This window comes from Ostrinia nubilalis, chromosome 9 (assembly GCF_963855985.1).
Source record: "Ostrinia nubilalis chromosome 9, ilOstNubi1.1, whole genome shotgun sequence".
NCBI classification, from domain to species: Eukaryota; Metazoa; Arthropoda; class Insecta; order Lepidoptera; family Crambidae; genus Ostrinia; species Ostrinia nubilalis.
Genome location: NC_087096.1, coordinates 14729312 through 14753704, shown reverse-complemented (window position 1 = coordinate 14753704; position 24393 = coordinate 14729312). Strand labels below are relative to the sequence as shown.

Below are 24393 nucleotides of genomic sequence, written 5' to 3'. Positions count from 1 at the left end.
CGAGGATTGGTTTTTGAGTGTGTATGCATGAGCCTGTGTTTTTGTGAGGGCTACAAGAACTCTCTGTATAAGGCAGGAGGCAGGTGTATCGTATGAGCACTATGTTGTTTATTCAGTGTGTTCGTGTATGATCTTCGTTTGCTGCACCGCTACATTAATTTCATAATCTACAGATATTTGTATCTGTAAGCTTGAAATCATATTGAATATTAGATTGGTTTGAGTTTCCAAAGATTGATACAAGATACAAAATGTGGAAACCACGTACGAGTAAACTTTAATTTTCGATAGCACGGTTTATGTGTCTTTAGACAATGAGATTACGAAATCTGGCAATGCTTTCTATTTTCTTCTTCCGATTCATTTTCGACGATTTATCCAATAAAACATGACACAAATATACTCATAAAATACATAAATCAGCCGCCTAAACCAATAAATACGAAAGCAATCGCTAATAATCTCAAGCTACTCTACATCATCATCAGTTAATCCGCCATAACTTCCCGACTTCCGACGCATTAACGGGCTCATAAAACTCCCCATCACTTATGGGGACCGTAAACTCCTTTTATGATGCCCCTAGATGTCTCCCGACCCCTTTTACCAGGGTCTCTAAAAACTGAAATTGTATGGGTCAGCCTAGCATAGTTTATATTTCCAATAGGCAATCACGCCCTGATCAGACGGCCCATAGAGAGAATCCTCCGACTTAAACGAACCCTTAAGGGAGGATCCTGGGTGTTGGGAGACAGCGATTCTTGACACGCAATTTTGATCTCAATGTAAATTTTGCTCGTACACTTTTGAGATCATTTTGGCAAATTGGATATTGGATACTTTCTAGAGTTTTGGCAGTCTTCTGAAGTGACAATCGGTAAGATCCGATCCGGATTTCAAGGAATTGGTTTTGATAAGTTTGGTTGGAAATAGGTACTGATCAGAATCGATTTATTCTCGACGGCATAGAACGGATTTCGAGTGCATTGTGCAAGATCTAATACAGATAAGTAGTACTGCCATAGTAACTACTAAGTAAACTGTGGTACTACGGCTTTCTACGGCTTCAGCTACATTTTCTTTGAAATGAGTAGGATTCATTTAATAATGTGTATTATTATTATACTTTCATCGCTAAGTAAACATTAAAGCTTCCTAATAAAAAGGGTGTTTTGTTGGAGGAGATTTTTAACTACGGAACCCTACACTGCGCGCATGACACGCACTTGGTTATTTGTACATACTCGTAATGTTGAACCAAAACATTGCTTAAGACAAAGTCGCTACGTTTTTTTTGTACGATTAGGTATTTATGCAACAGATTTTGATCCGGTTTTCATGTTCAAATTCAAAGTAAGTATAATAAATACATTTCATTCTTCCAAAGCCTGGACAAGTCGAGTTGAAAACAAAATAAAATCCTAAGCCAACAAAAATCTGACCCTGTAAGTAAATAACCAGTCACGTACCACTACTCTTAAGCTAATGAAATCTGACCTTACTTCTCATTGAATATGAAATCAGTACAGGGTCGAAATGAGTACAGCATTTTAACCCGATAGGATGACCCAAGGTCAGCTACAAGTCAAATACGAGCACCGAGCTCGGAATGGGTAAAATGACGTCATATATTAAGCTCCATCTTGTTTGGGTGTACTTTCTGGGATTGCCATGATGAGAATGCTTTGGATTGAATCCTAGAATAGAGATACCTATTTTGGTTTGAGTGAGCTGGAACGGAATATTTTCGTATTATTTTACTTTTTTCTTCCATATCAATTTTCATCAAACTGATTCTCGTAGCTATAGTAGGTATATTGTATCATCTAAATACATACAATGTACTAAATTAGGAACCCTCAAGCTTTCATTTACCCAAACAATATCCCCAGGATTAAATGTGCTAATATCTTCATGGAAGTGTGTCTAGTAAGATTGAGGTTTAACTAACAATCTTCTGAATAGAAAAAATGTAAAAACTCAGACTTTTTCCGCGCAATTTAGTGCTGTGTAGACGCGCTCTTACACCTTCTTTAATGAACTTGACTAAATAAACTGATTTATACGTTTCCAAAGCCACCCTAATATCAGTAATGGCCGACCTAGGCTTTTAACAAGATAATCTATCTTAACCCTTCGCTGCAGGGGTCGCGGTCTCGATACAATATATCTGGCTTATATTTTAGGACGAATTTATAAGGGTTCAGTGTAGATAGCTCGTATCTACGATATTAGTTACTGCGTCTTCGTTCGGTCCGCCGTAAATAATGTTCCCCACTTTATTTCTATTACCGACTATAAATTGCTTGAGAAAGAATGATTTGGATATTTGCTTTTGGTTCTGGAGGGTGTATTGATAATTTTGTTAATGGTGGGGGTGAGGGTAAGAGATGGTGGTGCTTTATAATCTGACCTCTTCTTGACACTGTGATTGGATATTATGATTCTTCTTCTATCGTGTGGGTTGAGATAATGACGTCACAGCCCTAGTGTCTGCCAGACTTAATGAACTGCCATAAGCGTCTGACGTGGCTCAATTGGATCCGAGACGGTTCGATGTGTCCTTTGAAGCAAGGAATTTTCTTACTAGCTTTTGCCCGCGGCTTTGCCCGCGTGAGTTTCGGTCTGTCACAGACATTTTTATCACGTGCGTGTGTATCCCTTGCAAACTGCGATAAAAACTAATCTCAGTTTTCCAAAACCGGGATAAAATTAGGCATAGCTTTTCCCCGAGTCTCTAACTATGTATTTCCATAGTATAAGCACGAAAGAGTACCTAACAAATATCTATCCATGTATACTATCCCCACAAACTTTTACATTTATAATATTAGTAGGAGGTAGGATAGGATTAGAATACCTCAGGTTAATTCAAGCCTGGATAATAATATCCAGACCAAACTAGGAACAAAAACAAAACATATAGTGATTTTACACACGTGTGCTCCATCTGAGAATCGAACCCAGAACCTTCAAGTTAATAAAGTCTCATTTTCTTCTCTAACTGAAAATTTTTCAAGAACCGATGAAACTGGATAGCTTTTTATTTCGTCTCTATCACATCTTCAAAACAAAATTGTAGCTAAAGAAATGTGTCAGAATGATAAGAAACCAAATGAATGTATGCTTCGAAGGTATTGTCCCATTTGACGAGAGTGACACTTCAATTTGATCGTATAGGCGTATATGTGCGTATAAATTGCTATATTGTTGTAAGTTCACATTTACGGCGTACTTGTGGCGACGCCTGAAAGGGATTTGAAGGGTAGTACTTCAAGTTACAAGCTGATTTTTAATTGTTCCTACTTCAAATTATTTTTAACAATGTTACTCCGTTTTTGGATCGGACAGCTACGCAACTGTGTTATATCCCGACATAAAATATCATTATCAATGAGGAATAAGTTTAATTATTATTTTAAAAAATTAGCAACATGGATCTATCAACCCACCATAAAGGTAGCAAGAAGGCGCTGGATGTAGGCCGCTGCCAACCGGCCATTGTGGAAATCATTGGGGGAGGCCTATGTTCAGCAGTGGACGTCCTGTGGCTGAAATGATGATGATGATGATACCACATTGGAGCTCAAACAAATATGCATGGTATTTAATGTAGTAGAAACAAAAGAAGAGACATCTGGTTTTCACTTCTGCAACTCGTATCTATCTGTAGCTTGATCGTCAATAAAGAAAAAATAATAATAAGCCAACAGTGAAGGCTAAGTTTGTCCCCAAAACTATTCTAATGTTAGTGACCATGACAGTTGAAAACAATGCTTTGTCTCCAAAGTTTCTAAATTACTGTAATAGTGGTTTTTTATACGGACCAAGATAGAGCGCGCCAAAACACTTGTAGTAACCTACCCAATTACCCATCCCGCTCCTGCTACACCTTGTCCCACCCGTGTCGTCGGCCCAGGTGAAACAATGTCTAAAGTTTTATACCCTCGTCGGACTGAAAATGTCATGTTCATTTTTATGACCGCCCGCCCGTTAACGGTACGAAATAACGTTAAATTAATAACAATAAATTCCAAATTGAAGAATTGTTTTCTTCGAGCGTAAAATTTAGGCGAGAAATGAGAATTTTTAGTTCTGTTTTCTTCGAACGTAAAAATTTAGGAAAACGAAATAATATTAGTCGTATTCTCACTTTTTTTAGCCATATTACACGTGGAGACGTTGTTTTTATTGAACGACTTGTCGTGCAGGGGAAGGTTGAGGGCACAAGAGCGCGCGGCACGTCGCCCTTGCGCTGGACTGACCAGGTCAAAACCGCACTCAATGGTCCACTCCACGCGTGCACAAGAAAGGCTGCAGTGCGGGAGGAATGGCGACGGATTGTAAAAGGCTTGCCGCCGAGCTTGGTGTGACGACCACGACCACTCTAGCAAGAGTGTAACGACGAATAAGAAAAAATAATATTATTTTTATCAATGCGAATTATTTAGATCTTAAAATATCTTCGGTAAAGTTTATTGTTTGGGAACATGGAAATGATAGAATACGGTTTTGTGAACAGTTCATTTATTGAAACAAAAATTAAAGCTCAACATCATGCCTTTAATTTCAAAACAAAAACAATGTGAACAATAAATATGACTTAATTAATTGACTTTGACGGGGAGTTCGTATCTGGTCAGTTACGAACGTGGATTAAAGGGAATTTATCATAGTTTTTATGTAAAATAGCTATGTATTTGTATGATACATTAAAATTGTTGATCGAAAATAGGTATAGTATAGTAGATATTATTTTTCTTCTTTAGATAGTATCGCGCTCTATGCGTGGTCTTTTCTGTACGGTCGGGGAACACAGGGATGATAGGGCCATAGTTTTTAGATGCTGTAAAAATAAAAAATGGTTGGTTAGAGAAACAAATCTGCTATATCATTAAATTAGAAATTTTGTTCCCAAGATTATTTTCCTTGGTTTTAAAGTCTTATGAACTGAAGAAATTACCTTATAAAAAATTACCTTTGATTTCTATACGTTACCTTCTATTGAAAGAGGTCCTCTCCTGTCCAGCTCCCAATCAGGTTGTTTAGGCTGTATGATGGGTATGATAGGGCGCACCCTTTTCCTTATTTCCATTATAGCTCGTTCCGTACTTGTCTCTGGAATTTCTGGAATAAAACCAACATAATCAAAAGAATAGGTATGTCTTCAACTGTAATGATTATAGTTAAGCTAATTGTCGAATCTGATAAAAGAAAACCGTCAGAAGGAGTGGTGCCGGTGCCGGAAGAAGAAAAGACCTTTTACCTTTTACGAGTAACTGTCAATTAAAAGATAATAATATATGTATGTATAGCTAATTTAGTAAAGACTAGTAGAGAAAGACGACCCCATAAAAACATACATAGAGAATCAAAGTTTCTTTCCACCAAGACTATGCAACTTTTTTGTGCAAAAAAGTAAGGATTCATCCAGAAAAAACAACGCTTTCGTATTATAGTAGAAAAGTCTTTCAGAATACGCCTAAATTTTGCAAGTCCACAACTTTTCTTTTTCATCATCATCATCAGACTGTCCATCAGACCATTAGTCTTCACTGCTGGAGGATAACCCTCGTAATTTTCCAGAGGCAAATGGAGGATTTGATACACTCTGGCCAGAATATTCGTGGAGGGATATTAGTAACACATAGTCAATTTAAAAGTTAAACATACCAGAATCAAACATACTGATGGTAGATGCAGTCGAAGTATCAGTTATTACGATATACCTCTGCCTTTGCCTCGATGGCCCAATAGGCACTTCAAGATGCTGTTGTAAAATGCTCCAAGTGCTCTCAAATGCGTTCTGAAAGTTACAATAATGATATTTTCGAGTGTAGTGTGGCCGGTTTTGTGGACTTGACCTGTTATTGTCAGTTGTCTTTTAGAGTTTTAGAGAATTAAAGTAATTTATAAGTAGATTTTGTGAGTAATAAAAAGTTCCCTCTCGGCAAACTCCGGAACCATTGTATCTGATTTTAAAAAGGTTTTTTTAAAGACACATTATTCAAGATAGACAAAGGTTTGAAAAGTAATATCAATTTCTACTCAAGATAGATATTTTAACTCAAGACAGAGTTTATTTAACTCGAGCAAAGCCGGGGCATGCACTAGTAGAGTGATAAATGAAATCCAGAAGTTTTGTAATGTTTAATTAATTTAATCTATTTTTAGGAGTTAATCCCGAAGTGAGAAAAGATGTGTTCAAAACCAAATCGTGCCAAAACCAACACACACTTGACTCCACATAAATAAATTCCTACCATAGTAAATACCTCTGGAATGAAATACCTCGTTGTATTCGAGATTTAAAATGAACTGAAATGATCAAAAAATCAGTATACATAATATTATGTAAAATAATAAGCAGTAAATTCCCATATAATGTTAAATTGTGTGAACATATTTTTTTGCATATTGTAAATCAAATAATGTGTTGTTTTAAATTACTTGTATTGCCAAAAACAATAATTAAATGTGCAGGCAAATTAAAAATATTAATCACCTGTAATTTGGTTGGTAAATTTTCCATAAAATTCAGGAACGATCCAAAAGCTGTGTCCACTGTCCATAATACTTGTATGATGTAAATTAATGTTAGATAATTTGACCTCATGACAATGTTGCAGTTATGTGACATAACCATCCAGTTCCAATGTTGATGTGTCATCAAATGATGATGATCGGTACAGCTAGATCGTTGCTTGTTTAAGTTTAATAGTTTGGGAAAATTCCCCGGACTGTCAAGCTCAAAAGTGTTACAATGAATAGGTACGTGTACCACCTTGCAAGGGCCTCTTTTCTCTTCATTGCAACATTGTTATTTATTATTAATAGGTATTGTATTATAAAAGTGATTTTCTTCTTTACAATGAATTTTGCTTCTCTTTCGCCAATTCCTAAGAGTCGTGATTTTCATTTGTTTTATTTTAAGTGACGTGGAATAAAGATCTTCTTAAACTAAAATTAAGAAGGCATTTAAAAAAAGAAAACTTACTATTAAAACCATTGAGTTACTGATACAGTTATTACTGGAAATACCTACAATCTACATACGAGTATAATCATTCAAAAGAGCGGAAAAATAATTGGGCAAAAACGAACAAGGAAACAGAAATGTGGTACACATTTCTGTGTCCTTCAATGCATTCAAGAGGTTTAGGTTGTTCGGAGATCAAGTTAGCTCATTATAAACTTGCATTTAGGAGGAAAACCAAAATAGGGTGAACATTTCCACGTGCACATTATTTCTTCGAAAATGCTTGAATTAATGTGAATAACTGGGTAGTGAGAAATTTGTTTATTCCATTTTCTAAAAGGCATATTAAGCCTTTAGTCTGAACTTCTGAAGACTCATATCTAAGACTTGAGGCTCTTGAATCAGACCTTAGGAGTGCAATTGTTTTATAGCCACACGTAATGAAAGATAAAGTAACGGAAAAATAACGCTTATTAATATTATATCTTAAAGTAAACACTGTAAACAATTTGGCTCATTTGATGCCATTTACATTTTGTGTTTTAACAAAAAATTTCAAAAGTCTAATCTATTTAAACACAAAAAATGTACCACAAACATGTATTACTTTACCAGCATGCACTTTTATAACAAACACACATAAATCAAAAGCTAGAAGATTTAATAAAAATACTAGTGTAAAATATATTTTCAACTTAACGCTTTTGTTCTTACCAGTACAATTGTCAATGTTGTCGATTTATTAATAATATTTCTCTATTTGGCCCTACTAACATAATACGTAGCGTGGGAACCGATGCACTATGCACTGCGTTGCGCACCTGAAAGGATCGGCTAATTCAAACCTTACGTGCATCACTAGTTTATGAAAGAGTTTAATGTTACAAAATAACCTTTCATTTTTCATTAAAGTGACATACAGGATGTTTGGCGGAAGGTTAGACAAACTTCGTAGTAGCCCACTTAGGGTCAAATGGGCGAACTTGTATTCTTAAAATAACCTAACCTATACACCCACGATGTTTGTCTAACATTCCGCAAAACACCCTGTATAATGTTGATAGCACTAGTTAACTCCCCGTGATCAGATCACTCCATTACCATTGTAGTACAATGAACGCAAAGATAATGCGAACAGCTAGGGACTGGAATTCGCTGCCTGCTGCCTGTCTTTCCCGAAGACTATAATCTGGGCCTTTTCAAGGCGAGAGTGAATAGGTACTTACAGGGCAGATATGTACCACAGATAATATGTACCATCCTAGACTGCATCCCACTTAACACCAGGTGCGATTGTGGTCAAATACCTGCCTTGTTGCTTAAAAAAAGGTAGCGTTTTGATAGAGTTTTCATGTTTCGGCTTTCCGGTAGAGCATCAATAATAATTCTCCAATTTCAATTTGAGTATTTTTAGTGCCTATATTCTTGTATTTAAAATGAATTTTTTAAAAAACGTAGTTTGTTACAAAATCTCTCTTTTAGCTGTATTGTAGCTGTACTACAAAACTTGACAAAATTTATCTGGAAAGCCGTCTAGTGTATAAGGAAAGGCTGATAAAATTATGGTAAATAAATAAAAACAATAATGTCTTATAGTAATAGTTTATTATAGTCTCAAATAAATAATAGGACGCCGAATTGTTCGTTTTCCTGCACGTCAGTCAGCTTACTTTCTGTGCTCGTGAGGAGAGCTTCGAAATCTGGGGACAAAACAAAATTTTTAGTTAGCTAGATCCTTAAAAACCAACAAACTAAGCCCATTATTATGAAATGCAACTAAACCATGAATCTTTACTCAATTAATATAGTTACATGATAAAATTAAATATAAGACTCTACTCATAGTATAATCAAGTACAATCTCCAAAAATAAACAATGAAGAAGGTTATAAAAGAAACAAAAATATATAGTAATATATTTTTTCTATTACAGGTACCAAGAAAGTACGCGTTCTAATCTTTAGGTAAGTAACTACAACGTAAAATGTTAATATCTTTTTTTTTACAAAAAATACATAAGTTATCTTACGAAGGCGAGTGAGCTTTACTTGTGTACTTGTGTTTGTACGTGTAGATTCACCTAACGATAGTGTAATTTTTGAAAAAAACACACAGTAGCGAGCCACCACACATTGGCACACATGTAAAGCTCACTCGCCTTCGTGAATTTGTGTGTGTTGCCCCAGCGCACTTTGTATGTAGATTGCCTTCTGCCCCTATCTATTTTGTGGTATAACCTAGTTAGTTGGCGTTAATAAGATACAAGATAGTCATAATTGGGATCTAATGTGCAATAACGTATCATATTCACGGCTACAATGTTCAGGTTATCAAATTATATACCTACTACTCGTATAGCGAGCTGTGGAAATAGGAGTCTGAGTTTGTGTACATCTGGAAGCTCTTTTATTTGTTAAACTGGTAACAGAAATATGTAATTTTAACTTTAAGAGGAAGCAGAGAAATTTATTAATTACTATTTATTAATTTATCTATTAAGAGGCGGTTAAATTAGAACATAGTAACAAATGCTAAACAACGTGTATCAATATAACACTTTTTGCTAGGTAGGTAGTGCCTATAGGCAAAATTTACCGCAACTACCGGTCTTATGGAGAAAAGTGGACCAGCGCGTACGTGTTTGAAGCTCGTGAGTACAGGTACCATCCGAGTCCATATATTTTCTAGAATTTTAAAACATTGCGAAAATATGTACCGTGATTAGTTTAACGATCGTTTAAAAAGTTGTTTTTTGTAGTTTTTTTTTGTTTTGTGCTTTTTTGTAAACTATTTCTATCTCCCCAATATCTAGACTCTGTAAATTGTATAATGAGTACAGCACTGAACTAGACTTATTTGGCATGTCGATTAATAAATTTAGGCGTCAAGCACACTTATTAGATAAGTAGATCAATGTCTCCAGTAACATACCTGTTGAGGACAGTGAGGGATCAGAGGTAAAGGAGTGAAAAATATAAGAAAATATCCAAGTAAATTATTCGCGTTTAATTTCGAGACGTTGCTTACAAGACAGCTATCAAAAAACAGGTTTATTCTTAAAAAAATTAAATAAAAAAAGTATAAAAGGCAAAGAGGTTCGGTTTGCCACAATACCTGGCGGGAATCTTCTTCGGCTAACCAGGTTCCAGGGTCGAGAAATGAGCAAGACTTCTTGAAGTTTATAACGATTTACTTCGTAACGTAAAATTTACAAATAGTAGGCTATGTAAGTACGTGCGTCTTGCCCGGCGGTTTGCGGCGAGTGGCGAGTGGAGCCGAGGGCGTTATCGTCGTCGGTCGGCGGGCGGCGGGCAGCGCGGCGTCCAGTTTGCGGGACCGGTTTTCTGCGCCGGCGCGCGATTGGCGTTAACAAGTTCCCCGGGTTGGAACGTCTAGTTCCAAAATATCCTCGGTTGGCAGCAAGCATAATCTATTGTATGCTCTTCTCAGCACTCCAGTTGCGGTGGTGACGTCTGCTACGCGTGCGATGCCATCGCAGCCAGGGTAGAGGCGGGTGACACGTCCGAGCAGCCAGCGGTTAGGTGGTAGCCGGTCGTCCTTTACCACCACCAGGTCTCCAGTGCGCAATTCTCCTCCATTGCTGCGCTTCCATTTCAGCCTCTTTTGTAAATCTGAAATATATTCCATGTAGTATCTATTCCAGAAGTGCTGAGTCAGGATCTGAGCTCTCCGATATCGAGGCAGGGCGCATATTCTGGTCGTTTCTTCCAGATCCATCTGTGGAGAAGGCAACATCGTGAGTGTGCGTCCGATAAGGAAGTGTGATGGGGTTAATGGAATAAAGTCGTTGGGATCTGAGGAGAGGGGGGTCAATGGACGAGAATTTAATATTCCTTCGATACCTACAAGTACCGTATACATCTCCTCATACGTTAAATTTGCAAGTGAGAGAACTCTTTTTAAATGGTGCTTAATTGCCTTTACTGAAGATTCGGCTAAGCCGTTGAAGTGAGGACTATAAGCAGGAGAGAATCTAAATTGAATTGACTGCTCCGCTGATTTCGAACTAATGTCATCACAATTTGACTTTAAAAATTTTGAAATTTCATTAGCGGCTCCTACAAAATTGGTACCATTATCGGAATGAATTAAGTCAGGCTTACCTCTGCGAGCTACAAATCGATTTAAAGCAGCCAAAAATGCTTCAGTACTTAACTCGGTTACCAATTCCAGGTGTACTGCTCTCACAGCTAGGCAAACAAATACACAAATGTATGATTTGATCAATTTGCATCCTCTACCTTTTCTGTCCGCTAGCATAATAGGGCCAGCATAATCTACTGCTACATTGGAGAATGGAAATTGACTATGAAGTCGTTCTCTAGGCAAGTCAGCCATTATAGGCTGTATGGACTTTCCAGCAAATCTACAGCAGGCGTGACACTCATGCGTAATTTTTCTTGACAAATTGCGACCTCCTATTATCCAAAATTTATGTCTTAAAATAGATAACATCAACTGAGGACCTGCGTGCATAAGTATTTTGTGATAATGTCTAAATAACAACCTAGTAACGTGGTGAGATGCATGGAGCAAGATGGGATGCTTTGTGTCATAGTCGTAGTTGGAATTTGACAATCTTCCACCTACACGAATTAAGTTTTCATTTGACATGAAAGGATTTAAATTCAAAATTTTAGATTTAACTGGCAGTTGTTTATTTTTAGTTAAAATATTATGCTCATGTGAAAATGCATCCAACTGTACTATTTTACATAAAGTAAGCGTGGCAGAGTTCAATTCGTTTATTTTTAAATGACCAGTGAATCTATTTCTTGGGTTTCGGCAATTATTTATGAATCGTAATAAGTATGCAGTGATTCGATTCAATTTAGCAAAATTTGAGTAATTTTGAGTGTAGTTATTTTGTTCAGTGGCAACTTTGACTTTTATCTCTGGCAAAGAGCTGGGCATGTAGTTGCGTTGAGTAGGCCATTGAGATTCCGACTGTATTAAAAATGACGGGCCACTAAACCATATCTGAGAACCACTCAATTTCGTTGTGAGGCTAGATTCCTTTAATATGCCGTGATGAGAAAGTACGTATGTATACTTATCATTTTTGCTATCTGTATTTAATGACATGTGACCTAAGTCAATATATTCCTGAATAAAATCAGAATACCTTTGTTTAAGTAATGGATAACGAGCTAGTTTTCGTTCTAAAGACTGAAATCTATTGAAAGCTTGTTCATATGATTCACCTAACAATTCAGGTGAATGTTGCATTGGAACTTCTACAACAAATCGACCGTCAGTTTGTCGAGTTGTTGTTTGATTGAAATGAATCTCGCAATGATTTTCTTGATTAGTAGTTTTACGGGGTGATGGAACTGATTCTAATTCAAAAAACCTATCTAATTTATGTTGTAGCTCAACCTCGTTTATGAAATGGCAATGGACTGTAGACATGTGCGTAGATTGAATATTATTATTCAACTGTTGCGACTGCATCGCACCTGACACCAGCCAACCAAGCTTAGTGTTGTTGAGAATCGGTTTATTTTTTCCTAAAGAAATACGTTCGTTACATAATACGTTCCAAAAAACATCAGCGCTGAGTAACATATCAATGTCAGAAGGTGTGTTAAAGGTTGGATCAGCTAATTTAATATTTTTAGGAATATTTAAAGATTGAATTTCAAAGTAAGTTGTGGGCAACATCTGAGTAACGCGAGGAATAACGAAACAATTAATTTTTGTACTATATTTTTCAGTTCGTGAAAACAATGTTACATTGGAACGGGAGTGAATGCGAATTGAGTCGCGACTTAATCCTTCAACGGCTGTCGAAGTTGAATAATGGGGAATATTTAATTTATTAAGTAACTTCTTAGTTATAAAATTGGACGTGCTACCGTTATCCAGTAAAGCACGGACAGTGTGACGGATGCCATTGCCGTCAACCACGTCAACGAGGACTGTAGACAACAGGACACAGAAGTTGTGAGTGGAAGACAATACAACTTCAGTTTGTTCCGCCGTATCGTCATAATCATGATCAGAACTCGAGTCATTATCATAGCACTCGGGTTCAATGACCTCTTGCGTAGCTAACGTGACACCTTTGTCGCTGTGGGACGAAATGTTAGAGGGTGCGGAACCCTTAGGCTCAACCTGTGACTGTTCCTCTGTATGTAACATCGTGTTATGTCGCTTAGAACAAATCCTACATGAACCGAACCTACATTTGCTAACGTCATGCCCGTGACGCAAGCAGTTGAGACAAAGTTTTAATTGTTTTACTTTATTGATTTTAGCGTGAACAGATAAAGATTTGAATTTTGTGCATTGGTAAATAGCGTGATTCTGTTTACATAAAGGACACGAGTAATTTGTTGTTTGTGCGTTCGTGTTAGCAACAAATGCGCGTGACCTTGAAGTGATTGGTTCACTATGTCTACGTTTAACTTGGCTCAAATTGATAGTTTCAAGCAAACTGGCGCGATTTTTAATAAAATTAATGAACTTCTCTAAATCTGGAATTTTATCAAAGTTATTAGTGTATTCTTTCCATTTTCTATTTGTTGAATTATCAAGTTTGCTTGAAGCCATATGAATCAATAAAGTATCCCAGTTATGAGTGTTAATGTTTAACCCCTCAAGTGCCCTGAGATTTTTATTTAAAGAATCTATTAAGTTTCTTAAAGCGACTGAAGATTCTTTCGTAATTTGTTCCATATCAAATAACGCTTGAATATGGTTATTTATTAAAACTTTATTGTTGTGATAACGTTCGCATAATAACTGCCAAGCAATGTCATAATTACTTGCTGAAAATTCCAATGAACTTATAACGTTCGCAGCTTTGTCCTTTAATGACGACTGTAAGTAATGATACTTGTTAATTTTAGGAATACTATCATTGCAATGTATGAGCGACTTGAAAGTATCGTGAAATCGTAACCACTCCTCGAAATGGCCAGAAAAGGTAGGTAACGCAATAGTAGGTAATGTTAAAGTCGGTGTACCTGCTGTGAGGACAGTACCTGCCGCGGAAGAGGCCGACGCGCCCTCGTCGTGCTGCGCAGAGGTCAACCTGCTTACCCACTCGCGCGCGCTGCCGACCACCGCGAAGTACTCGCTTTCAAGCTCCTCGCGATATTTGTACTCCTTTTCGCAGTCAACGTCTGAAATTTCCAAACAACTTTCGATTTCAATCTGCAACGCGTCATATTCACTGTACCATTCTTCAATTTTAGCTAATCTTAAGTTTAAATCGCTAATTTTTACAGGATTAGGCTTTTCGCAAGTAGAAATTCGTGAAAAGTATGTTTTAAATTGCGTAAGCTTGGATTTATAGGAACTACGTTTCCTTTTCAATTCAGTTAACTTACTCATGATGTAAATTAAATTTAACGATAATTACAAACTAAGTTTAAAGTTTTCGATAATATTAATGAGTGCAAAATAAAGTGATGACAATGGAACGAATACTTAAAGCGTAATGTGCAGTGAAGAAGGCAATGAAACAGCGCAAGCTTGGCGGTGCAATCAGCTGACCGACCGTTAGGCGCAAGCGTAGGTACGTAGGCAGGCACCGGTGGGTAGGTATAACGAGCGTTGCAAACGCACGACTTGGCTGCGTGTGCGCTGGAATGCGAGAAATAAATAATGTGAAATAATGTTTAAAGAACCCAACACGTAATTAAGGTCCGCGTATAGGTAGGTATGAATAAAGGGAATGTATTTAAAGGTGTAGTATTTAACGGTATGCAAATTTGAATATAAACTGACAAACACGTAATTAAAGTCCGTGTAGACAGATTTATGAATGTAATGATTACGGAAAGTGAAGATTTAAAGCGACAGAGAAGAATATTGGTAATGAAGGTATTCGAGAAATATTTTACACGTAATTAAGGTCCGTGTATGCAAAGCGGACAATAAAGGGAAGGAAAGTAAAGGAAAATCGGATTTGCACTGCCCTGAATTGCCACTTGATGACTGCGCCTTCGTGTGCTGGAAGTTCTGGAACCGTTCGCGTCCGTTGTAGGTTGCCGTCGAGCCACTTTCCCGGAGTCCAAAGGTCGCGCGTCCACGTCGGTGTGAATTGAATCCAGTGAGAAGGTCCAAAAATGGCGGGAATCTTCTTCGGCTAACCAGGTTCCAGGGTCGAGAAATGAGCAAGACTTCTTGAAGTTTATAACGATTTACTTCGTAACGTAAAATTTACAAATAGTAGGCTATGTAAGTACGTGCGTCTTGCCCGGCGGTTTGCGGCGAGTGGCGAATGGAGCCGAGGGCGTTATCGTCGTCGGTCGGCGGGCGGCGGGCAGCGCGGCGTCCAGTTTGCGGGACCGGTTTTCTGCGCCGGCGCGCGATTGGCGTTAACAATACCTACTATTACTTTCATTATGCATGCTGTGTTTGCCCATTTCATATATTGTACAATTAGAAATTAAGTTAGAATTTAGTAATATAATACAAGTATTATTGTACAATTGTTGGCAGACCAATAAAATAAATAAATAAAATAAAATCTATTTACACACCTCCATCGTTATCCTTATCACCCCTGAGTAACTTCACGAAATGCGGTCTCTGCATCTGCTTCCAGTCTTCCAGCGTCTTCCAAATCGGTTCTGGAAGGTATGGCACCTTCACCTTACCATCCCCTGGCATCGTCACCGGTTCATTGTTCTCAGTGAATGCTATCCTTCTAATTTCAGGAGGCATTTCGATTGATACTGCCTGGTTGGGCGAGGAGTGGGCTTTGCCAGCGTAGGGTATGATCAGTTCGGTGGGCGTTGGTTTGATGATTGTCGTTGGAGGCACTACCGTTGGTGGTACTAGTGTTGTGTCCATGCTGAAGATTGGCGAGGGGTCTGGTGTAGTGGTGGTGGTTTTGCGTCCTGAAAATTATAAATAAAACTTTTTTTTCAGCACCGAGTAGGTAATAATCAGTGTAGCAGAGATAAAAATTTGTAAATGCCTCTACCTTCTACTTTGTACTATAATTAATACCAAATTCAAAAGTTTGTTTTCCTAATAATGTAAAATAATATAAATTAAATTAAATTCACTTTCGATGTAGAGGTGAAAAACATAACAGACAGAGAGAAAAGATATCTACATTGGTACAGCCTTCTACGGTAGTATCGATCATCGGATTTGTCAAAAACATCGATGATTTTTTGTACACTCTCAAGCTTTCAAGAAAAAACGTTGCTAATTCCAAATATCTTATCTAAGAAAAACTTGTTTCTTATTATTACTATGTACTTACTTCCAATGGACCCCAACCTCCTCGGCCTGACAGGCTTCTTGATGGCAACAATCATCCTGTGCCAGGCTGAGCTTATCGAGTCCTGGAACACAGTTGTTAAGTTGACAGTAACCCTAAATTTCTGGAATTTACCAAAAAAAATCTTGTAAATATACTGACAGATTTTTTCAATGCTTAATATTATTTTAATCGAGGTTGTTGATGTTTACATTCTACATTCATCGCTTAAATGTACCCTTCTAAGATTGTATCCTGAGAATTTATTATCTATCTATCTATTATGCAATTTAAATACAACTCCTCTCAAATCAAACTTAAAAATTAACACAAATAAAACAAAATACATACAATTTTACAACCAAAATGGTAAACCTCAGCAATTATTAGTACAGCATCGCAACAATCCTATTGACATGACTACATCGGCAATCTTTCTTGGTATTGTAATCGACTCCAAACTTACATGGCAAAATCATGTTGACATTGTGTGCCAGAAGATTAACAGGTTTGTTTTCGCTCTGTATCGTCTTACGAAATTGTCTAACCTTAAGACAGCTCTGATGGCATACCACGGATACGTAGGCTCGGTGTTAAGGTATGGGCTAATCTTGTGGGGAAACTCGACTCACGCAAATCGTGTCTTCATTCTACAGAAGCGATGTATAAGAGCTATGTGCGATGTTGGACAGATGGAATCATGTAGGCCTCTCTTTAAAAATCTAAAAATCATGCCATTACCCTCCTAATCCTAATATTTACGAAAAAAAATGCAAACCTTTTTATAAAAAAGTCTGATATTTGTAATCGTGGTGGTACGAGAAGATACCCTTGGAAGCTATCAGTACCCCCAGCAGCCACAACTTGCTTTACTAAAAATTGTTATAGTATGTGTATACGATTGTTTAATTTACTTCCAAATCACATTCAAAATTTGCAATTCAATCTTTTTAAGAGAACTATTTTCCGAATTCTCACTGAAAACTGTTTTTATGACATAGATGAATTTATAAAATTCTGCCGTGGTAACCATATGCGAATTGCTAATTTATGACATTCTTGTAATTTTGATACTGACATTGTATTCTCACATTTTATTGTGATCATAAAATTGTTTAATTTATTATAATTTATGTGACATCCTAAAGGACATTGTCAGAAACCGCCTAAAAAACCGCCCAAAAACATTAACCCATCATAATTATTTTCTATTTTTTTTAATACATTAAGCACCCTTTCATTCTAATGGACACTTAAGCATTGAAAAATTAAATAAATAAGTCTTTTAACGTTTATTCTATAATACTATTACAACTTCCGGACGTTTTGGTGCGTGGCATGGTCTAAAACCTATCAAGTTCCATAATTTTTGCCGATAAAATCTGTACGAGGCATTACCGTACTTTATTGCTGGGAGTCCATGTATAGTGATGTTCCTGCGGCCATCATAGACAATAAAATATCGATTTTGAAAATAAAATAAATCGATTAAACTGCTTTGAAGACTAGATTTGCGTTAAAAGCTAAAAAGATATTGACAGTTTGACACTATTACAAGAAGATATCTAAAGTGTCCAACTGGTCGAAGGTCGTAAATAAAATAAAAATAATTAGGACCATAAACTGATATTCATGGTATCATAACTGTAAAAGTGTCAGAATCCGATGTTGAATCCAATGCCAGTTGAAGTGTGAGAAACATATATATTTTTTTTTATGTGACAGGAGGCAAATGAGCAGACGGATCACCTGATATCAACCTAGTATAGTTGCCAGTCTCTCATAATCTATGCCAATGAGGGTTTTCGCGATTGAAAAATCCGCCAGATGGCAATACGTAGACGTGAGGTCCAAATGCTGCATGATTGGTTATTTTTGACATGACATTGACAGATATCCACCAATCATGCAGCATTTGGACCTCGCGTCTACGTATTGCCATCTCGCGGATTTTTCAATCGCGAAAACCCTCATTCATAGCACATGTATAATAATAGACCAAATGAACTTTTATAGATTGTGAAAGAGAAGATAAAGATTTTATTATTTTATTAAAATCTTGCCACGAGGTAGTTTTTCAGTAGAAACCAGGATTGGATAATCGCTACAGGCAAGTATCAGAACATTTTATAAATATTTTTAATCGATTATATCCATGTGAATCGTTTTAATAAATTGTCATTTTACTTTTTCAATTAAAACTTTTTCAATCCCTAGTCTTGTCAAACTGTCATAATGTCAACAAATTATAAATGTCACGTCAGTTGACTCAATTTCAGTCTTCTGTGCGTTTATTGTATTTTTATTTCAATGAAATAGTGCTAAAGGGTTAGTACTAAAACTGAAAGCCTTTTTTCAGAAAGAAAACCAATGTGGTGCCCTTATTATTCATGCTGTTTGAAAGTTACAAGTCAGTGATACAGAGTTGCCGACATTATAACTCCGTAGTGATACCATACCAAAGAAGAAGTTTTCCTAAACACTTGTGTTGTTTTTATATGTGATCGAATAAAAAGGATTAATTCTACTGCTCAAATGGAATAACTTATCCCAAGAGACCGAATATAAAAAAACCTCTCCATAGAAATTATCACCATCACGAGGATGTGAATTTTTTTGAGAATTTGATATTGGTCCTGTAAGAAAAGTAGTTGTGTTTCAGTAGTAGAATCAACCCTTCTTGTTTCATCAGCAAGAGTAACTATAAAAACGCCCTGTAGGTAGGTATTATTAAGCTGAAGAGTTTGTTTAGTGTCAAAGACTGTCACACAGTGTAACTTAAATTGGCATATTATGATAATGAACATAAAAACTTAAATAAATATTTATGTTAATATTTTTTCTATTTATTTATTTTCCCAAAGCTTCACAGTGACAGCTGAAACAGCAATACTGTTAACAAAACAGTAAAACTAAACAAAACTTGGAACAAACTGTTACAAATATGAGGGGTTTAATATTTTACAAATTAAAATAAAACCGCATGTTGCTTTACTTTCTCGTATAGGTAATAAATGTAATTAATGGCTAGATTATTAATGTTACTTTGTTACCCTCAATAGTGAGGAAATCTTATAAAATGGTAACCCTGATTTTTATTGTCATTCAAGTGCTCTTTCTTCGCATAGGCTTCTGTGATTTGGCCAAGGGCCACACACATTGCGATAACATTATGCGACATTGATTTGACAGCAGCGGAGTGAAGTCTTGCGACTATGCAAAATGATACCCTGTAATCGTAGCGCATACAGACATAGACGGGGCGGGGCACATAGCTCGTAGAGCTGATGGCCGCTGGGGCAGGAAAGTTCTTGAGTGGCGACCACGAGCCGAAAGACGTAGCGTGGGCAGGCCTCCCACTAGGTGGACCGACGATCTGGTGAAGGTCGCGGGAGGTGCCTGTATGCGAGCGGTGCAGGATCGGTCTTCGTGGAAATCCTTGGGGGAGGCCTTTGTCCAGCAGTGGACGTCTTTTCGGCTGAAACGAACGAACGAACGATACGTATTACCACTATTTACCAGACATTACTATTTATTGCATACTCGCCGGATTACACGTATGAGCACGCGCGTAACAGCTTCGGCCTTGCATTATTATAAGATCTTGTTCCGCCCTTTTACGAACTTCCTCCGTGAGGATATCCCCGCCGAATTCTATGATGAACCTATCAAAAGTCATATTCTGCAATGTCAACCCACCACAAGGTGGACCGACGACCTGATAAAGGTAGCGGGAAGGCGCTGGATGCAGGCCGCTACCAACCGTGCGATGTGGAAGTCATTGGGGGAGGCCTATGTTCAGTAGTGGACGTCCTGTGGCTGAAATGATGATGATGATGAAGAAATGAATGAAAATGACAAATCTTCGAACGTGTATAATACCGTGCCAAAGTAATCATATAATTTTGGCACCTTAATAACTATTGCCGTTTTTGTTGTAAAGATCATGCAGCGCTACTTGCGGATATTATTGGAAAGAAAACTATGTGGGCTCTAGATCTGAAGCCGCTTTAACGAACACGAAGTGCTCATACAATGCGGCGTATTTTCTTTCAGTCTTTAGTCAGGACTTTAGTCGAATTAAAACCCCGGTTGAACGTGATATAGCCGCACTAGAATACGATGCTTTTTTGCATAATCGCAAGACTTCGTTCCGGTGTCGACCGAATGTTATCATGATGTATGTGGCCCAGGGGTTACCGTAGCCGCTAAGGTTTGAAACTTCTTGCTTAAAATATTGTAGTCTTTGGCATAGACTACGATGGTAGTCATGGAGATAGGAGTTTGTTATCTCGTGTCAGATGTAAATGGTGAAAAGAAAACTCATGATTCGTGGTATTTTTATGTAATATGTAGGTATTTTATAAAAGTGGAACCCCGAGTGATCTCCAAAACCCATTCTATTATTATATACGATTCGGCTTCGATATCTATAATACAATAGGAGTTTATTTCATGTGTCAGATGACAAGGGTGGAAACAACCTACGATTCATGTTGTTTATTTACGTGCAATATGTGGGCATATTGTAAAAGTGGAATGCCGAGTTGTATTTCTAAAACTTGTTCTATTATTTTATACTATTTGGCTGCGACTCGGCGTGACGACAATACAAAACATTTTTCGCGAATCGGTGTTCATACATTCACACAATACATTAGACGCCATGTTGTCATAAACGACATATTATAAAATCGCTGTGATTTAATATTCTTAATCATTAATTTTATGGCAAGTGTCCATCAGGAATCATTGTTCTTACACACAGAATCGTATTATTTCGCTTTCGGGTAGTAATATGTCAAAATTGTTGGTTCTTTAGGCGAACAATGTATGGAGAACGAACATTGTCCTTTAATCCTTACCTGAATTACCTAATTGTTTTAATTGATATTGTAATTGCATTGTAATAAATATTTTTGACATTTAAATTCTATTGGAGGTAGATCATGTAATATTAATAATGACTATTAATAATTTAATAATAATACTGCATGACGACTAAATGTTTGCATATCGCTATGTCGATGAAACATGTTGTTCTCGTAACAAGATAATAACTGAAATGTACCATGTTTTATGCAAATAAATAATTTTAATTTAATTTAATTAATTTAATTTAAAAATTTAATTTAAATCTAATCTACTAAGATTTTATTTCAAATACCAAACATCAAACAAATGTTTTACAGTAATACCTACTACGACCACAACGTAGGGTCCTAACCTAAACACTAGACGATCACGGCTGTTTATTATTTATTTCATTTTGCACAAAACCATAAAAGAGCTAAAACTAATCATTAAAATAAGTAGGAATGACTTTGTTGTCAGTTTGTTTATAAATAATGAAATTCCCTCACAGAAACTTTTATCACCAATTTCAGAAGTAAACATTTATGTAGGTACTTATTACATACTAACGGCCGCCCGGGACTTCGAACGCGTGCATCCCGTTTTACCCTCTTAGGGGAAGAGTTTCGTAAAATCCGTTCTTAGTGAGCACCTATGTTCTAAAAGGAACCTCCCATTCAAAATTTGAGACTCCTAGCACTTCTAGTTTCTGAGATTTGGTCATGAGTCAGTCAGTCAATCAGTGACCCTTTCGCTTTTATAAATATAGATAGATGGAAAACTTATTACAAACAATGAAGTAAGCCTACTTTCTTACACTACGTTTCTAATCAAACAATAGGTATTAGAATCAAAATAAAGGTAGGTACGTGTATGTAGTTGTATTATTAGAATTTCTCTAGTCATTTCATGTTTAAAAACTTATCACTGGCTAGACTGGACACAGGTGTTACTAATCATAACTGTGTATAAAAAATCATACCTAATCTTACACACACAGTTATGGTACACATATTAATGATGCACACAGCCTATATTGATAAGTTTTCTAATTTTAACCAGTGTTGTACAAGTTATCACAAAACTCTATTATGTAAAACTTGCAACTAAAGAACGTTCGAACGAACGAGGCGTTGTTTGTTGTACTATGTTCTAAAAATAATAAGCTCATAACATCATTTTTTCAGCGTTGTTACTACAAATGACATTGATGTAGGTATTTATCACAATGTTGCATTACTTTCTTAGAACATTCATTTTCATTTTAGCCATGAAACTCCGATTACTTTTCAATCAACTGTAAAATCAATAAATTGAGTTGGTTCGTCAACTAAGTAACTAAACAAGTAAATTAGGTTCCTAAACACAATTATTCATAAGAGAAACGTGCTATAATCTCTAAAACAGCGATTTTTTTTAATAGCCCCAAACTAAGCAAAGCTTGTACTAAGAGTACTAGACAACGGTTATAAACATTGTAAATAAAAAAAGTGCAGCATTTTCCCTTCCAAAAAAAAAAAGATCCAAAATTGTACCTATGTGAATTGTGCCATCTGTCTTTTACATAGACTTTCACTTATCCACCGACTTACACCCCTAAAACCATTAAAAGTAAAAACTCACCCAGCCACTATTGAAAAAGTCGTTAACAGACATACTGTACACTGTATCCGAAAAATATATTACCACAACACACATCACTAAAACCTTCATGATGGCACCCAGAACTTTTTTATTTGTTTTTTTTTTGTGAAATTACGCAAATAGATTTTTACAGTTTTTTCTTATTTGTAAGTGATCAGTGTAGAGCTTTTTAGTGAAATCATGTTATTTTTCCTTGTTTTATAAGACTTGGGAATATTTTCGTGGGAGACACAGGAAGGAAGCGACCGAGTCGTATTGTAACAATGACTCAATTGAAGGCTGATTCTTACTATACCATAAATATTATGCGTTGCGGGCGTGTTGACATTTGAATTGAATATGTCGGTTCTGTTTATATTTCTACATAACTTTCAATATAAGTAGACGACATCCTAGTAGCCTAGTCTAGCACCTAACGTTGGCCTTTCTTATCTATTTTATTCGTAGATAAATATTTTTATAATAAAATCCGAGAATACGACAAGTGTGTTATGAATTTTTAGCGTAACTCGTGCTAAATCTTTATATTGTCTTCTTCGTCATAGGATAAAATACTATAGAATATGTTTTCATTTAAATTAAATTGTTTTAGTGTAGCTTATTTTCTGCTTTGAAGCCCCAACTTGTAAAGTTGTTTTTTTTTTTTACAAAACTACGTAAGAGATGACTCAGGTAGAAAATGAGAAACATCAGGCCTCCATAATCCTCTTGTCAAGGCGTAGAGAGAGTGTAAGCCAATCCTCCATTTGCCTCGTGGTGGGTGCTGGGGAATTTGAAAAGGCCATGCCCTGTTATCCTGTAGTAGATACAAAAACACCTAATGTTGGCATTACTATGATATTCAATAACGAATATATTATATTTTATGTACACATTTGTTTCTGCTTTTAACTGCTCGTATTTTCATCGAACTGTACCTCATTGCTTTTTAACACAATATCCTTAGTGAATAGCTATCGAGCCATCATTAAAAGTGAGTTGAGCCGTATCGCTTCATTACTCAGCCGCCCACAAGTAGAAAGGCATCATTAATTAACTGTCATTAAAAATAACGAGTGAATTATTCGTGGAGGACAATGGTATTGTTCGTGGCCGTTCGATATGATTGATAAAATGTTTATTGGTGAAAATGAACTATAAATACTTTCTCGTTATTTGTCTTTGTCGGTACTTTTATCGTTATTTTCCCTTGTTTTAGTAATACTCTTGATAATCCTATTATTTTTATGGTTTTGGTCATGGGCAACAGTTCATGTTGAACCATCAAGATGATGTACTGACTTCTCCTTCGGTCTAAGTGTCTCTCTCATCAATTAAGTTCAAAAAAATGTAAATGTCTTGAACTACTTTATATCAAAGCGAAACTACTTATTTCTAAATAAACCAAAGTCTGCTCTCTGGATTGTTGTACCATGATTTCAGTTAACTTTACAACAGACTTGTGTATAACAACAATTTATGGAATATAAATCCGACGTTCAAAAGGCACGGTAAGCCTAAAATAATAAGTTTTTAAAATTAGTTTTTCCATTTTATCTAGTTTTTCGACCACTTAAGGGCTTAAGCCATGTCTTCTAAAGCAGCTCTTGAAGAATTACACGAGTTTTTTTATCTCTGTTACAACCCACATGATAAAAGAAGACAGCACGCTTAAAATTTTCTCCAGAAT

At 36.5% G+C, this 24393-nt stretch overlaps 2 protein-coding genes across 6 annotated transcripts; both read right to left on the bottom strand.

Moving 5' to 3' along the window:
* Nucleotides 1–10100: 10100 nt before the first annotated feature.
* On the bottom strand, nt 10101–15225 carry LOC135074708 (uncharacterized). Of its 5 annotated transcripts, none has more exons than XR_010257881.1 (2): nt 13990–15225; nt 10101–10717 (listed from the first exon to the last, which is right to left on the bottom strand). XR_010257881.1 is itself a non-coding variant. In XM_063969074.1 (2 exons), exons 1-2 carry the CDS (start codon nt 14339–14341, stop codon nt 10346–10348), a joined length of 1215 nt encoding a protein of 404 aa, XP_063825144.1. In that variant the 5' UTR covers nt 14342–15225; the 3' UTR covers nt 10101–10345. The 5 variants fall into 5 exon arrangements, 3 of the variants coding, with proteins under 3 accessions (XP_063825144.1, XP_063825145.1, XP_063825146.1); XR_010257880.1 differs by lacking the exon at nt 13990–15225 and adding an exon at nt 11104–12663; XM_063969074.1 differs by having other exon boundaries at nt 10101–11190; nt 13972–15225.
* Nucleotides 15226–15487: 262 nt separating this feature from the next.
* LOC135074862 (uncharacterized) lies at nt 15488–22813 on the bottom strand. Its single transcript, XM_063969244.1, has 3 exons — nt 22704–22813; nt 16230–16311; nt 15488–15855 (listed from the first exon to the last, which is right to left on the bottom strand). Exons 1-3 carry the CDS (start codon nt 22791–22793, stop codon nt 15488–15490), a joined length of 540 nt encoding a protein of 179 aa, XP_063825314.1. The 5' UTR covers nt 22794–22813.
* Between the last annotated feature and the right edge of the window lie 1580 nt (nt 22814–24393).